The sequence below is a fragment of the Zootermopsis nevadensis genome, unplaced genomic scaffold (assembly GCF_977971745.1).
Source record: "Zootermopsis nevadensis isolate Lab colony 2312 unplaced genomic scaffold, Znev_1.0 Znev_ptg000028l, whole genome shotgun sequence".
NCBI lineage: Eukaryota > Metazoa > Arthropoda > Insecta > Blattodea > Termopsidae > Zootermopsis > Zootermopsis nevadensis.
This window is the reverse complement of record NW_028259160.1, coordinates 24659044-24673855: the sequence shown is the minus strand read 5'-3', so window position 1 is coordinate 24673855 and position 14812 is coordinate 24659044. Positions and strand designations below refer to the sequence as shown.

Here is a 14812-nt window from a genome sequence, read left to right as displayed (position 1 = left end):
GGTTATGTTCTTCATGAGGCCCCGTGAAAAGAAAAGAAGTGGGGTTAGGTTTATAGATCTTGGTAGGGGACCACAATTGTCAGTCCAATGATTTTTGTAATGCTGATCCAAGTAAGCTATAACTTCATGGCCAAAATGTGGAGGTGCACCATCAAGCTTAACAAAGAACCTGTGCTTTGTCTCCATAGGCATATCCTCCATGAAAAGTGACAATTTGTCAGGAATGATTCATCTGGCAGTAGAATCTTGTTTGGAAAAGGATAGGCTGTGCACTGAAAACCATGGTGAATATTTTGTACAGTTATAGGTTGTATCTCATATAATGTAGTAATGAATTAACTTAATTAAAACATTTATTTATCTTTCCTGCATGCACTTCTGAATTTACACAGCTCTGTTACAGTTGGACACAGGGTCAATATTTTAAAACTTTTTTTTACTCACAATTACGTTCAAAACCAAGAAGATCTTACCAGTTAGTGAGGGACATTGGAAAATGTGCCTACTGAAAAGGTATTACATGCCCATTAACAGAGTAGACTTGGACATTAGACCAAGCTAGGTATTAACAGATTAATGACAGATTTTTAAGAATTATAGAAGGGACAAACATGTTAGGAATGAAAATCTAAAGGTAAACACCTTGCAAGACAAACTAACATATAGTAGAATGAGATGGTATTCATGCAATTTAAGATTGAATGAGGGGAGAATTCCAAAGAAGGTCTAGAGCATGCAATTGACAGTAAAATGACCAAGATGCAAACTTTGGTAAAGAGGGGAACAATAGGTTAAGGAAGATGACACACACAGGGAAGGAATTGAAGAAGAGGAATGTGGGAAGACAGACAGAGAGGTTTGGTTGTCATACAACCCATGAAAAGTGCAAAATGTCTTAGGATGAAGATGAAGACGTGCATCAACTATATTCACATTATCATGCTCCATTACAGTTTTTATTTACAATTTTTGTAAGGTAAAAATGCAACAGATTAATAGCATGTTAGGAACAAATAACAGATGTCAAGAGCAACAAAATATTGTTATTAAGATAGGAAATGGCTGTTCTGAAAGAGAACAGCAACAATTTACCAAAGCAGTAGCAGAAGCCATCAAGTTAAAATAAAAAAAGATCTTTCTGCTGTTCCCATATTTTGTGAACAATTGTTAAATGTGTTAAAATGCATAATACATACAGTTCTGTTAAAGAAAGATGGAGAGAGACCGGGTGATGTAGGAGGGATTAAACTGCACTAAGCAGTGACACCAGGTGATACCGAGAACTGTTGCTTAACCCTCATAATTCTGTCATTAGTTTCGCTTTCTCATAACATTTTACATATTTCTTTGTAATTTGTTTTAAATATTAAATATAATGGCATTTATCAACCAGTGGTCCACGACTTAATTTGTTCTTATTGGGGTCTCGGGTTCGATTCCCGGCGGTGCCCGAATTTATAACTTGTGTTGGGCAAGGCCGTGGTCTAGGCATCACGGAGTTTTCCTCCGTGGCATCCCAACAATTACTCCATTCACACACAGAAGAAGGCAATGGCAAACCACTTCTGGATCATCTGCCAAGAACGTATATGAACAGGTCCCAGTCCGAGAAAAGGATGGAAGGGTCCTGTTCATATGGACCTGTCGTCAGACAGAACACTAAATAAATAATAATAACATATTTTAGCTGATAAATATTTCTATCATAGCACTGCTGCCTTTCATGTTTCACTTTCTTTTGTGAATGACATTTTATGTTGAACATTGTTTGTTCTTATCTCCTCTTATGCAGTGTGTGTTGGTGCGAGTAGCGAGGAAGATAATTTGGAGGTTTCCGATCAGCTGCTGAAGCCATTAAAAATGAGGAGAAAGAGACATGTCAGAAACCCAACATCTCTACAAGATGGACATGTCTGATACCCTAAACTCGTATTTCCTAATATGTAATTTTAATTTTCATAAGTCCACTGTGGACGACTGTGATAAATTTTTAAATTTTAATGCAACATAAATGCTCTCACTTTTATCTTGTCAACACATGCTAGTAATAATTAAGTTTGTAGAGTATTATTTATACTGTACAGTGTGGGACAAAAAGGAATGCACTGCTGTTTACCTGGTCCATGAATCAGGAAAGGTTGGAAGATCTTGAAACTAGAAACCATGTGCCTTATGGACCATGGCCTTATATTATATTCTCAATATTTCTGACACAAAAGTGCACCACTTAACATCATTAGTCCAATAAAATTCACATTACCGAAACCAAAGGATTAATTTTATTGTCCAGTCATCTCCATTTTGGTTATCTTAAAGTGGGCACTTTTCCGTCACAACCGCCATTATTTAACTGTTGGAAAAAATACTGGGAGAAAAAGAAAAATGCCTTCTACTGACTGTGGATTCTCAGAGCATACCATCACAAAGCATACCTCTGCTGAGGCGTGAACATCCTTGTTCACACTTATTCGGAAATGAAAGTCATTGGCTCCACAATATAATGACATCCAAAGGTCACTCACTCAATTTGTTTCTTGTGACGCAATCTGGACAACCGTGACAGAAAGCTTCCAAATTAATTAAGATGTGGAAAGTGTTTGAAAGAGACAAGGCCACAGAACTGCTTATAAAGGCAAGAAGTCTGCTTTCCAGCAGCATTTGTTTCCACAATGTTGGCAGCCCTCTGTGTTGTGTTACTGAGTCTCGAGGCACAGAGTTATAGCAGTGATCTGAAAACAGTTGACGTTGAGTTGATTCCAGAGGAGCAGAGTACTGCCGATGTGGGGAGGAGCCTTTCCTTGGGACTGGATGACAAGAGACATAACTTCATTGATATACTGGATGACCAGACAGCGGCAGGTTCAGAGTTCTACGCTCCTGTTATTGGCAGCTATGACGAACTGCAGAGGAAGGAGGGTGAGTCCTATAGGCTGGAGGACGTTGGGGACGCAAGAGGTGAGGTGGGCTTTTATGGTGCCTCGAGACAGAAGGGCTCAAGGGCACAGGTGAGTGAGGATGGTTATGCTGCAGACCGTCAGGCAGCCCACGGGGACAAGTTGAACCGTGGTTACTACGACGACAACAGTGGTGCCCGGAGGGCCTATGACGTGGGGCAAGCCTCATATGGGGATCAAATGTTTAACCGCCAGGGGCAGGCCGCAGCTGCGGTCGGTTCCAGAGGAGGCCACCGGAAAGGTCACCACTCCTCAGGTTTCAAGAATTCATACTACAAAGATGAGTCTGGTAACAAATCCCGCTTCTTTGATGATGCTAATGACGAGGGCGGCCACTATCTGTACGACGCCAGGGATGGCGCTTTCAGGAACCAAGGAGCGGACAAGTACCACGGAGGCTACGAGGACGGGGCCTACCAGGACAGCGCCAGAGGGAAGCAGGGCAAGTATGGAGCCGCTGCGGATTATGACGACAGCCGAGGCCACAAGGGACGCTACGCGCAAGACGACTATTACGACGATAAGACTGGGTACAATCAGCAACGTGGAGGGGAAAGTTTCGGGAGGAACAAAGAAGCCGACCGTCAGTACCACAAAGCTGCGGAAGAGTATAGCAGGCCTGCTGTAGTTGGAGGTTATGTGACCCCAACTGGTATTTACAACTACGACAGGCAATTAGATTATTACAACCCCAAAGCCTCTCATACAGCAGCAAGTTATCCAGTGCCATATAACAATTTTTATAAAGATAGAGTAGGACAATCTGCGTCTGTTGGTGATTCCGTATATAATGGCCCTATAAAGGGAAAAGGTTATGCAGAATACGTAGATTCAGGTGCCAGCAATTATTATCCGGGAAACAGGGGTGAAATTAACGGATATGACGAACCGAGTTATTACAGTTCCATTAATTAATACAATTTGTTAACAGTTTGAATAGTAATTATTAACCAATGAAAATATACACACAACGACCAAGCGCGGACATCAAAGTACCATGGATTACTTCCTGTCTTTTCCATGGAAACTAGCACAAACTTGTTTTCTTTTCCAAGAGAGAGCGCTACATTCAGAACAGACAAGTCAGGCAACGCAGTTGCTGTAATCGAGTTAAATGATGTGTTACGTAAGTGATTAGTGCTGCTGTGAACGTTGGAGGGTGATGTAAAGTTGCGTGTTGTTAACGACCTACAACATGTTGCTGCGGTAATTAAATAGTGACATGTTGATAAAAGTGCATTTTATTTCAGTTATATGCAGTGGATCTACTGCATCACAAAGAGCATTTGCAAGGTAAATTTACGATATTTCCCCATTGCTAAAAATGTTAATATTGGGTTCATGCGCCCACTTTAAACGCAACAACGTGAAATGAAAACATAAATTGGGTCATGGTTGTTCATAGCTGGTTGTATCGGTATCATGCGTTAAAGAATAGGGTCATTTTAAGTACGAAAGTTATTTTTACTGGCGCACATTGCATTGTTGGAAAAGTATGAGTTGAATGCATATTTTGCTATCGTTAGAAATGACGTTTTGTTTCGCTTTCGTTATTAATGCATGTTAGAACGACCTTGAGTGAGGCTGCAGGTGATCAACATGACAAAGCGTTGTGCTTACGAAATCTGTTAAAAAGTTTACAGAATGTGTAGTGCAGTAACTGAAAAATAAAACTATTGTGATGGCATTTGCAGAATTGTAGTTGCAATTGAAATGTTTCTTATAACATCCTTGCACGAAGGGCTTACAAATTACGCTGTGTGTTCAAGTTGTGTAAGCTTCAAAATTGACCAACAGTTGCAAAATGAAATGAAAACATATCGAAATATAGTACATGTATTATTGGTTTGTTGTGTGTATGTGAGAGAGATTACAAATTACAACATAATCTAGTTCAGTATCACATTCTTCAATGATCTGTTATCATGCACAATGCCAGAATCCTGCACTAAAGGACTCTGGTAATGAAAAGGAGAAAAAATGTTAGAATAAATGTTATTAGAAAAAAGAGAATGAGTTTTAGTGTTGCAACAATAGATTTGTTGAGTCATGTTCCAGTGTAACAGTAAACTTATTTATATTTAATATATGCATATATATTTAGGGCTTATCTGATTTAGAAGTTGTGTACTAAATTATAAAACCAGATATTTCTTTTAGATTACAGGATGTAATTGTATATACTTTTCTTTAGCGAGAGTTGTGATTTCTTTATAAATTAACAGAAATGTTATTGTTTGTAGCGTGTTGTTGCAGTATGAACTACTCCCAATGTATTTGTAGTCACTTTGTTGTCCCATTCAAGAAGGTTTGATTTTTGTAAGTGACAATGACAGTTTTCCAGTTTGAATTACATTTACATTTGAATAGTCTACTTTGATGAACGCTTAGCCCATACCATTACAATGTGAAGCTACTGCAGGGCAGGGGGATGTCTTCTCGTACTCCAACTCCATTTATTTGATGGTTTTTTTAATACGTTCAGTGTGGAAGACCTAGATTAAATAATGTCAACAACATTGTACGTATTTTCATTCTTATTTTCGTATCAGAATCCCTGCTGTACATACGGGTGTACATTATCATGTCAGGTATTACTTGAATTTATTCAGAGTCGAGGTGGATCGGTGTTGAAGACCAAAGTAAGGACTGACATTTTGATATTGTGCTTGGAGATCAGGCTTGTTGCACGTCTCATGGCCCGTTTTAAATTAGCCTAAAGCATTTATGGGATCATTACTATAAGGGGAAAGTTGAAATACTCACAAAAAGCTGCCTCTCGGTCACTTACTCTCACTGCAAATCGAACAAGACTTGCCCTGGTATTGAACACAGCCTCTGTTAACTACCTCGGAAGTGGTACAACCTCTTTCTAGAGGCTAAGAGGCTTCAATAGCAGATGTTGATGTTTAGAAGACGTGTGAATTTCAACAGGAAATGTTTTGTATGATGAGGGGTTTTTTGTTTGTTTGTTAGAAGCATGATTATATAGTTTACTGATAAACCAGAATGCTGCATGTTCCATCATCTGATTCTGCTTGACTTATTACCAGTTGCACTGATAAACGAGACACAAGTCACAGGTGAATCATTTTCAATGCCTCCTCCATAAGTCGATGTTATTGTTTTTATGGGGAAAAAAAATCTTGTAGCACTTGGCAATGAGTCATGCAGTTTCTGCCTGTAGCTGGAATGTGACAGTTGCTTTCTGGTTTATCAGTAAACTCTATAATAAGTGTCGCTCCACTGTTCGTTCCTCCACTCTTTGAGCCGATAGGTCACCGACTTAGAGAGCGGGGTCCCTAGTGACCTCATCCCGAGTACTAGCGGGCAGGGGCGGACGCCGCTGTGGCCTCGAGGATGGCACTGGTAGGTCCTCGACGGTTACCACGGGACTGGTGATCCTTGACTCCGTAGTCTCGACGGAACGGCCGGTCTACCGAGTGTACGCTCTCGCAGGGAATTCGGCGTACACCAAAAAAATCTTGAGTCGTCCTTCACGTCGGTAAACTTATGAGATTTGACACAGACTGTACGTTGAGAGTGTCAGCACGAAGCTTTCGCAATGCACGTGGCGTTGCGAGCACGACGGCTCCACGTCGACACATTGCACGTACTAAATAATGTCGATTTTTTGTTATTAAGAAGTTTTGTGTTCACGTGGTAGATAATGAATTGGTCCAGACAGTGCGGAACTAAGTTACAGCTCAGTTCCTCGCGATACGAAGGGACTAGAACCGCGTTATAAATGTTTTTGTGGCTTCTTAATTTGGCTTGGCTTAGGACCACCCAAAAGAAAAGTAATCTTCGGGTTGTGTGACGTCATCACCTAGCACACGTAAAGAACGCAAATTTACTTTAATGTAAATCGAAAGATAGTATAATTGCGTCATATTGTGAATCAAATATTCAATTAATTATTCGGTTTTTGTCCGTCTAATCACAATTATATTTAAAAAAATTACAAATAAGATAATTAAAATATCATTTTTATGTCCCACATCGAATAATCGATTTACATTTTGGAACATTTTTTTACAACATGTTTCGGTTTCATCGAACCATCTTCAGGTGTAAAATTATATCAACAAACTTTAAAACTCAATTACAATTTCTGTTGTGTAGCTTTTTGGTGATGTTCATATCTAGATTATTTTCACATATTGGAGCGAAGCCACGAACCATTACTTATAGATGCTAGTACGTAAAGTCCTTACTACATTTGATTGATTTTTGTTATAATATTACCCATTTCTAAAAAGAAAAGAAAGACATGAGCGCTTGTAATTCGACTTAACGTTGTCGTACAATAACGAGGTATCCGCCATTTCGTGTTTCGTGCTTTGGTTAGTGCGAAGTGATAGTAAAACCCACCCTCAGGCTTCACGGCAGCGCTCAACTCTTTTTTATGTTGACGAACCGTGAAGTGGGTTCTAATGGTCTGCTTTGTTTGCTGTGGGCGAGCAGACAAACAAATCTGGAATTCTTATCGCCACTGACGAGTATTTGTAGAGTAAACGTTGCTCTTGAACGAGTAGATGAAAACGTAGTTATTTTTAACAGCGAAACTTTTGTTTTATTTTCCAATTGCGACAAAGAAAGAATTGATCTGCGACTCTTGTCTTTTCGATTGTCTGCGCAGTTCCTCCAAGCGAATGTCAGGCCTGTGCCGAGTAATCTTGGCCGCCATTCACGGTCGCTCCAGATGGACGACATCCGAATGGATGTCGTCCAAAGAGGTACTACATTCACGGTCGCGTCCCTCTGTGAAGTGCGTGGTGTTTGCGATGGACGAAGAATTGGTACTAGCTACGGCCTGTATATTAGAATGAAAAAACCAAAACGAAAGTGGTCAAAGCAATGGCTCTTAAACAGAAGCAACTTAAGTCCTTATGCTCCTTTCTGAAGCAACTTCTAAGGGAATTTTCTTTGTTGGCGGTAGGATCTTTGGTTTTAAATAAAACCACCAATTCTTCCATTGCTAAGCTTCTCTTAGCTTTATCATGAAAGTCTTCATTACTTATCTGCCACAAACATGGCAACTCTCTATATTTCTCAATCACCTCAATAACAAACTCACGACCCGACATTATACAAGTTTGGACTTGACTGGACGAAGGCTCGTGGCAGACTGGCATGAGAATGGACCACGTTTCCGCCACTCATGAACCGATTTGGAGTGGCTCGATCGCCGATTCCCCCAGTCACGATACGATGGAGCGATCGGATGGATTATGGCTCGACAGAATATCCAAACGAGCCCACCACGCCACGCCAATGGACTTCAGTTTCCGCATTCACGGTACAATTTTGGAGCGACACCGCGCCATTTGGACGAATGGAGCGATCGTGAATGGCCACGGTGGTCTAGCGCTTAGAACGCTGGCCTTGTAATCCTGGGGTCTCGGGTGCCCGAATTTATAACTTGTGTTGGGCAAGGCCGTGGTCTAGGCAACACGGAGTTTTCCTCCGTGGCATCCCAACAATTACTCCATTCACACACAGAAGAAGGCAATGGCAAACCACTTCTGGATCATCTGCCAAGAACGTATATGAACAGGTCCCAGTCCGAGAAAAGGATGGAAGGATCCTGTTCATATGGACCTGTCGTCAGACAGAACACTAAATAAATAAATAATCTTACACCTACAGACAGCCTTCTACCAAACTTTGCACTACGACTCCGTGTTTGGTGCGACTTATGTTCGAATCTTGGACGGAAGACCTATTCTGAGAGGATTTTCGTGGTTTTTCTCAGTTCTTCCTTCAGTTTGTAGCGTATTTCTTCAGAAATTTAACCTGAGAAGCACTCTCTCTCTCTCTCAGACGTCGATTCTTGAGCAGTATCTCTTCGCCACGAAGATAATGCAGGAGAACCGGGTTATTATCTTATCTTTATGCCAGGTGTCGAAATTTTCGTCTTACCGGTGTCGTGTGTCAGCAAAAACTGACTCGCTCTGGTTAGGCCAGTTAAAGACTTGCCCCAGTATCGCAATGCCTTTGACTTATCTGCGCCGTCGATGGATTGAGGTCGGTCCGCGCGCTCTCTTGACACGTGGACTAGAAGAGATTGTTCCGGGTGTGCGACCCACAAAAGCCTCCACTGTCCACGTCATCCTTGGGTACCATGACCTGTACTCGGGGGCTGGATTAAGGTCCTTGTAGGCCACAGGCTCCTCCGTTCCGTATGCCCTTTGGTGGGTGTATCGGTTTGTGTGGTTAGTTAGATTGGTAATAAAAAAGTTTGTTTGTCAAACTCTTTGGTGTTTGAAGGCCGCAGGCACAATTCTAGTGTCCGTATTGGACAATACGGACCTCCCTCGCTGTCGCCGTTGCTGTGTGGGCGAGTGGTTTGTCTTATGAAAGGAGCGAAGGTGTCACACAACGGCCCGGCCACTGTTGGGCACGGGACAATCCCGCAAGGAGCCAGCAAGTTCGTTGTTTGGGCAGTGCCCTTTAAGTGGTCTCAGCACGGGGGGGCACTCCCGTCTTCGGGCACATATCATCACCACTCAATTTCTTGGAAGGTGGATTTGGCTTGGCGGACTTCCGTCGTGGGCCTCGAGGTCGCCGGACCCCGAACCTGACGGACTGAAGCAGTTCTCTCTCACGGAGATTGGTTGTTCGACGTGGAAGTTTCGGTGCTGTTGAGGGACTGTTGATGCGGTCGTCCTACGGCAGGTGTAAGCCGGTAACCCAACGCGATGTACGTTACGCGAAGATTTCACAAGGATTTGGTCACGCGTGTTGGGTTATCAGCCTTTTTTTGTGTAATGGAAAAATGATGAATGTGCAGATCTTTTATCAGTTACCAGCTCAATTTAAGATATTTTTATTAAGTTCTTAGCGTGTGCTAATCTATCTGGCCGCTCCTCTGTGCTTACAGAGCAGTATTTTTCTTCTAATTTCACGTCAGAGAGACGAGGAGGGATTCGGACAACACAATTGTCATCCATAAATACGCTAACCACAAATTCGTCACTTTTATCCGCGTTTTCATCTTTCAAAAGACGCACGAGTCCCTTCAAAAATTGGCTGTTGCGTTTGAGAAAGATGGATCTCATTACGCGTAGTTAAACAATTGTGTACTGTTCTTGCTTTCGAGTCATTAGTGCTCTTGTCGGTGCACTAATGACACCGATTTTGTCGTCGTCGTCATTCGACCGTCACCTGTCTCGTTGTGACCGTCCGCATTTGCCGACTGCCCCAAAACTCAAAACAGCAGCTTCTTATTCCTTCGATCAGGATAAGTTTTAAAATTTTAAAAACTTATTCTGTTACAGCCTGTATTATTTTTACCGAACGACCGCTGTAACCAAGGCTGTCGTAAGCTGACGCACTGGAATATTCTCGGAAACGTTGTTGCCTGCCTGGTAGTCCACCCGCACGGCGTCGTAACCCATAACATCGACAGCAGTTCTTTTGAGTTACTTTCTTTAGAGTGATTGCCGATAGCTAAGAGCCTACAACTGGCAGTCACTAATAAAATACAAAATATTAATGAAAATAAAGGGAAACACCAATATCAAAACGCTGCTCATGTATGTTCCAGCAATGCAATTCACGTCAGGTGGCTACAAAGCCCCTTATCATCTAGGTCTTCTTTCGTGTCGTAGAAAAGTCTTCACCTCCTACTGCTGTGTTATATACGAGGTGCGATCGGAAAGTTTCTAGACTGCGCGTATAAAAACCCGTACACTTATCTCAGGTATTAAATTCATCCATCGCCCTCGAAGTAGTTCCCCTGGGAGTGAACACAACGATCCCAGCGCCGCTGCCAAGCCTGGAAGCATCCCTGGAAATCTTTCTTTGTCAGCCTGTCAAGCACCATCTGCGATTCTGCCTGAATCTCTTCTATCGTCTCAAATCTCCTTCCCTTTAGCTGAATTTTCATCTTTGGGGAGAGGAAGAAGTCACACGGAGCTAAGGAGGGTGCGGGATGACGGCCATGGTGTTTGAGGCCAAAAACTGCCGAAATTTGAGGGCGGTGTGCGCTGGCGCGTTGTCATGATGCGTCGCATGTGGAGTTCTTCCTTTAGAATCAGCTGACAGGTCCCATAGCCTATCCAAACAATGTCGCACAAGTCGTTGATGGTACGACGTCGATCTTCGTGAATGGCCTGCCGAATCTTCGTAACATTTTCGGGCGTTGTGCTCGAAGATGGTCGTCCAGAACGCTCGTCATCATCGACAGAGGTTCGGCCATTTTTAAAACGTGAATGCCACACAAACGTTTGTGCACGACCCATTGCGGACTCCCCAAATGCTTGCTTTAGCATTTCATAGGTTTCCGTAGCCGTTTTGGCGAGTCTCTGGCAAAATTTGATGCACACGCCATTCCGAAATCGCAGGAGGGTCGGTGTAATGCACTACCAAAACGCCCGTAACTAAGAAACAAATGCTAATTCGATGATGCCGGCTGGCACACTGATACACTATGAATGTAGGCCGCACCCCCTAGCGGCAGAAGCTCGTACTACATCCGGTTCGCCCTCTATTGACACAGTCTTGAAACTTTCCGATCGCACCTCGTACCTCTAGTCTAGCCTAGCCCATTCCTAGACCGGGACTTTCCGAATACGAAGAAGGAATTCTCGTCCACAATATTCGGTAACAACTGATCTGTCGCTCCACTCCGTAATTTCGTTTTTATTATTAAAGTCTGCATGAGTTTCATTGAAACGGCAGTTCATTCCATGCATTAGTGATCCGTCGAATTGTAACATTCCAGAGGCGAACAATTGTCTGACCTCTAAATTGTTGGGATTGTCTCCACGATCAATTTGTCACTTGACTTTCAAATTGCGTAGCAGTGATCTGACTTCCAGATGTCGGCTCTGATTCGCTGTCCCCTCATTGATCAATTTGTGGACTTCCGTTCCCGTGCCGAGTGTCCGTGCACGAGGCCAGGCTCGTCTAAAATTCCCTCAATCCTGATTTTGTCTGCCAGAGCCATCTAGGAGTGAATCAGGAGAGACTTGGCTGAGAAATGGCCGCTGAATTTTGCTCACGAAACGTCTCGTAAGGTTCTTTTACATGCCGTAAATCTACGACATGGGACAGCTGGGTTTCCTTCCCCCCCTGTGTGTCTATTAGACCAATCAAATTACATTGAATTTTGTTGCTGAAGGCTGCGACTAGAGAGACTCTGTCGCCGCCGTCATCTGGCAAATTTGTTGTTCAATTTATCCGTGAGTCCGTTATTAACCTCTTGCCCTATTAAGCGTTGTCTTCCTACGATGGGCTCTGCATGCCCCGATCTGGGAGTTCGCTACTCGCAGCCATGTCTTGAAGCTTCAAGTGTTGCAATCGACGTTTCACCAAAGGACGTTAATGACACGTTAATGGCGTGTGGATTTGGGGATTCCATTTTCCTATCGACTGCATCAGAACAACGCCTGAGAGCTTTAACTCAAGTTGTCTGATGCAATTTGTCAGGCACTTGTGCTTACCAGAGGCTTTCTGAAGACGCGAGGTGAACCGAGGAGGAGGAGGAGGAGGACAGTCGAGGCCCCTCTATTAAACGCTGACATTGCTCGGATACCGGGACTGAGTTTGCCCGTGCCATTTCAAGGCCGGTGCTTGGGTACAATTGAACGTGGGTGGTGCCCGCTTGGCCTCCCTCAATCATTGAGGCCTTCAGCCAAAACGATCCGTACCCTTCTGGTTTCTGCTGCCAGAAAATCCATCCAACCAAATTTCTCTTTACGAAGGACAAATCGCTTGATGCGACCATCTTCTTACCAGAAGCAACAGCCCCTGGTCAGCATAAACACATGTGCTGGAATAGTTTGTAAAGCCTTGTTTACGAATTTAATCTTGTTTTCATTTTGCCCGCGGGAATGGTTTTAATCCGCGTCGTCCCGAACTTCTGGTCGTTCAGCGCCGCGTAGCGTCGGTGTTTGTAATGGAAGACTGTGGTAGGGGCGTCGAAAATATCGGCACTTGGCCAATAAGTATCATGCTTGCCCCCGGCCGAGTGTGAGGGCCACATTTTTGAAGGACATTCTGTTCAATTTTGTTGTTAAAGAGTGGCAGATTAATTGGATGAATTAAGATTAGATTAGTTGTCAGCATCCAGCCCTAATCTACGGAATTAAGGCGACCTATGCCAGTCATTCCGAAGAGAGAGTGAAGTTCGCCGTCCTTAGCCTTGGAAATGTCGAGATAAGACGATAGGCTTCTGGGAGTCCCGCTGCTAGTTGGTTATCAGTCGAGTGCGACGTTTGCAACCGGTGAGTTCACATTCTTTTTCGTTACCTTGGTCTTCTATTTTCGCTTTCTCAGCAGGTGTCGTCATCCGACGAGTAGGTTCTGCCCTTCGGAAGCAAAAGTCTCGTTGTTTGTCGGCTTGATACCTCTTATCGCACTGAAGTATTCCAGAACGACGTCCATGTTTTCCAGGAGTGCCACGTGAACGCAGTTCAACTTTTAACGGGCGTGGTTGGCATACCGCAAACACACCCAAGTCGTTTTTACTAATTTGTAAGAAATTTTGTGTTGGGTAATCAGTCACGAATGAGAGCTGTACGACCGGGGTTCGTTTCTAGGCAGGAGACAGTGTTTAACTCCGCCACATCGTCTAGACTGGCTCTATGGCGCCTTAATCTTCGAAGAGATTCGATAGTGGTGTTTTTTCTCGATGGTAAAGCAGCCCAAATGGGGTAGACTCCCATTCCCCTGTATGTGTCTTCGTGGTGTGATGCTTCGTAAAGCAATATGAACGGCATCTCCGCCGCCTTGGTTTAGTGTTGTGTTTTTTTCTAAGTATCGCAGGGAAATCCCCCCCCCCCCCATAAAAAGGCAAAATTGTGGAAACTTTCCTTCTTTGGCTCCAGATACACGCGCAACGTTGTGGAACATGGGACGACTTGAACCTGGACATTGCAGATTGCGACAGATGAACGGGGCGAGGCCCCTTCGGAACCTTTTAAACCTGATGTTTTCCGGTTAGGAGAGAACCTCTCGCGGTTGTAAAGGCGTGTACTGCCTCTTGTTCCGGATGGGAATCAGCGGGGCCTCGTGGTCACACAGAAGGCGACGGATTTGTTAAATTTCTGAAAGATTACTGTTCCCCTCAAGAATGACTTGATTAACCTTCGAAGGTAAAACACACACGCAACATTTCCACAAGCTTTGTGCCAGGAACGTGGACAAATTTGGAATTCGCCTGACAGGTCTGCAAGTACTTGGCATCCAAATTCTTTCAAGCCCTGGAAAAGGTCACTGTCGTCTTTTAGACGCCCACTGACTGAAGCCGCTTGCGTATTTTGGAACTTCGACGTCGAAGTACAGGATTATCGAAGAGTGACTTTGCACCTGAAGCAATTGAGATGGTGTCTTCTCGGACCTTCTTAAAATTTCTGCCAGGCTAAACGATAAATATGGTTGCTTATCTTTACGCAGATCCACATTGACGTTACTTTAAGTTAACTTAATTTAAATGGTAGTAATGATTACGCCTTGCACTCAAGACACTCACAGAAGGGAACCCCGTGGATTGCTTTCCGATTCGGCTCCGGGCTCGCGGCATGGCAGTGGACCCTCGTCTGACGTCCTGGCCAAAGTATTAAAAAGTCTCGAACTTTCGCTGTTTCTTTGTAGTACATAATTTGATTTTCCGCGTTCTTCGCAGTCTCGTAAAAAAGAGAGGACTTTAGCTTCTGTTCAGTGCTGAAGAATGTTCCTGCAGTTTGAACGACCTGGCAACGCAGGTGTAGCCAGACCAGAGCATTCACCGCTGCTGGCGATGTATTTATTTGTGTTATCTGTAAGAGCTACAAAAGTTTGTCGGTTTCTCTTGAAGACGCTGATAGGACGCGTCAGTCAGCAAGAACTGCTCTGTCACGTAAGTTGTG

General features: G+C 43.5%; 2 protein-coding genes across 4 annotated transcripts in view; both read left to right on the top strand.

The window, feature by feature from the left end:
* The first annotated feature begins 2647 nt into the window (after nucleotides 1-2647).
* On the top strand, nucleotides 2648-5328 carry LOC110835598 (uncharacterized). Its single transcript, XM_087357388.1, has one exon. The coding sequence runs from the start codon at nucleotides 2670-2672 to the stop codon at nucleotides 3867-3869; it is 1200 nt and encodes a 399-aa protein (XP_087213514.1). The 5' UTR covers nucleotides 2648-2669; the 3' UTR covers nucleotides 3870-5328.
* Pld (Phospholipase D) overlaps nucleotides 3912-14812 on the top strand; it is a 41649-nt gene continuing 30748 nt past the window's right edge. For 2 of the 3 annotated variants that reach the window (XM_022075951.2, XM_022075950.2), the window contains exon 1: nucleotides 3912-4247. The gene's annotated coding sequence lies outside the window, so the exon portion shown is untranslated. Of the gene's footprint in view, nucleotides 4248-13107; nucleotides 13190-14812 lie in introns of those variants that run through there. The other variant, XM_087357385.1, reaches the window with a different exon arrangement.

What these genes read in the sequence shown, in the direction of transcription:
- LOC110835598 (XM_087357388.1), top strand. Translation starts at nt 2,670, where the DNA reads ATGTTGGCAGCCCTCTGTGTTGTGTTACTGAGTCTCGAGGCACAGAGT.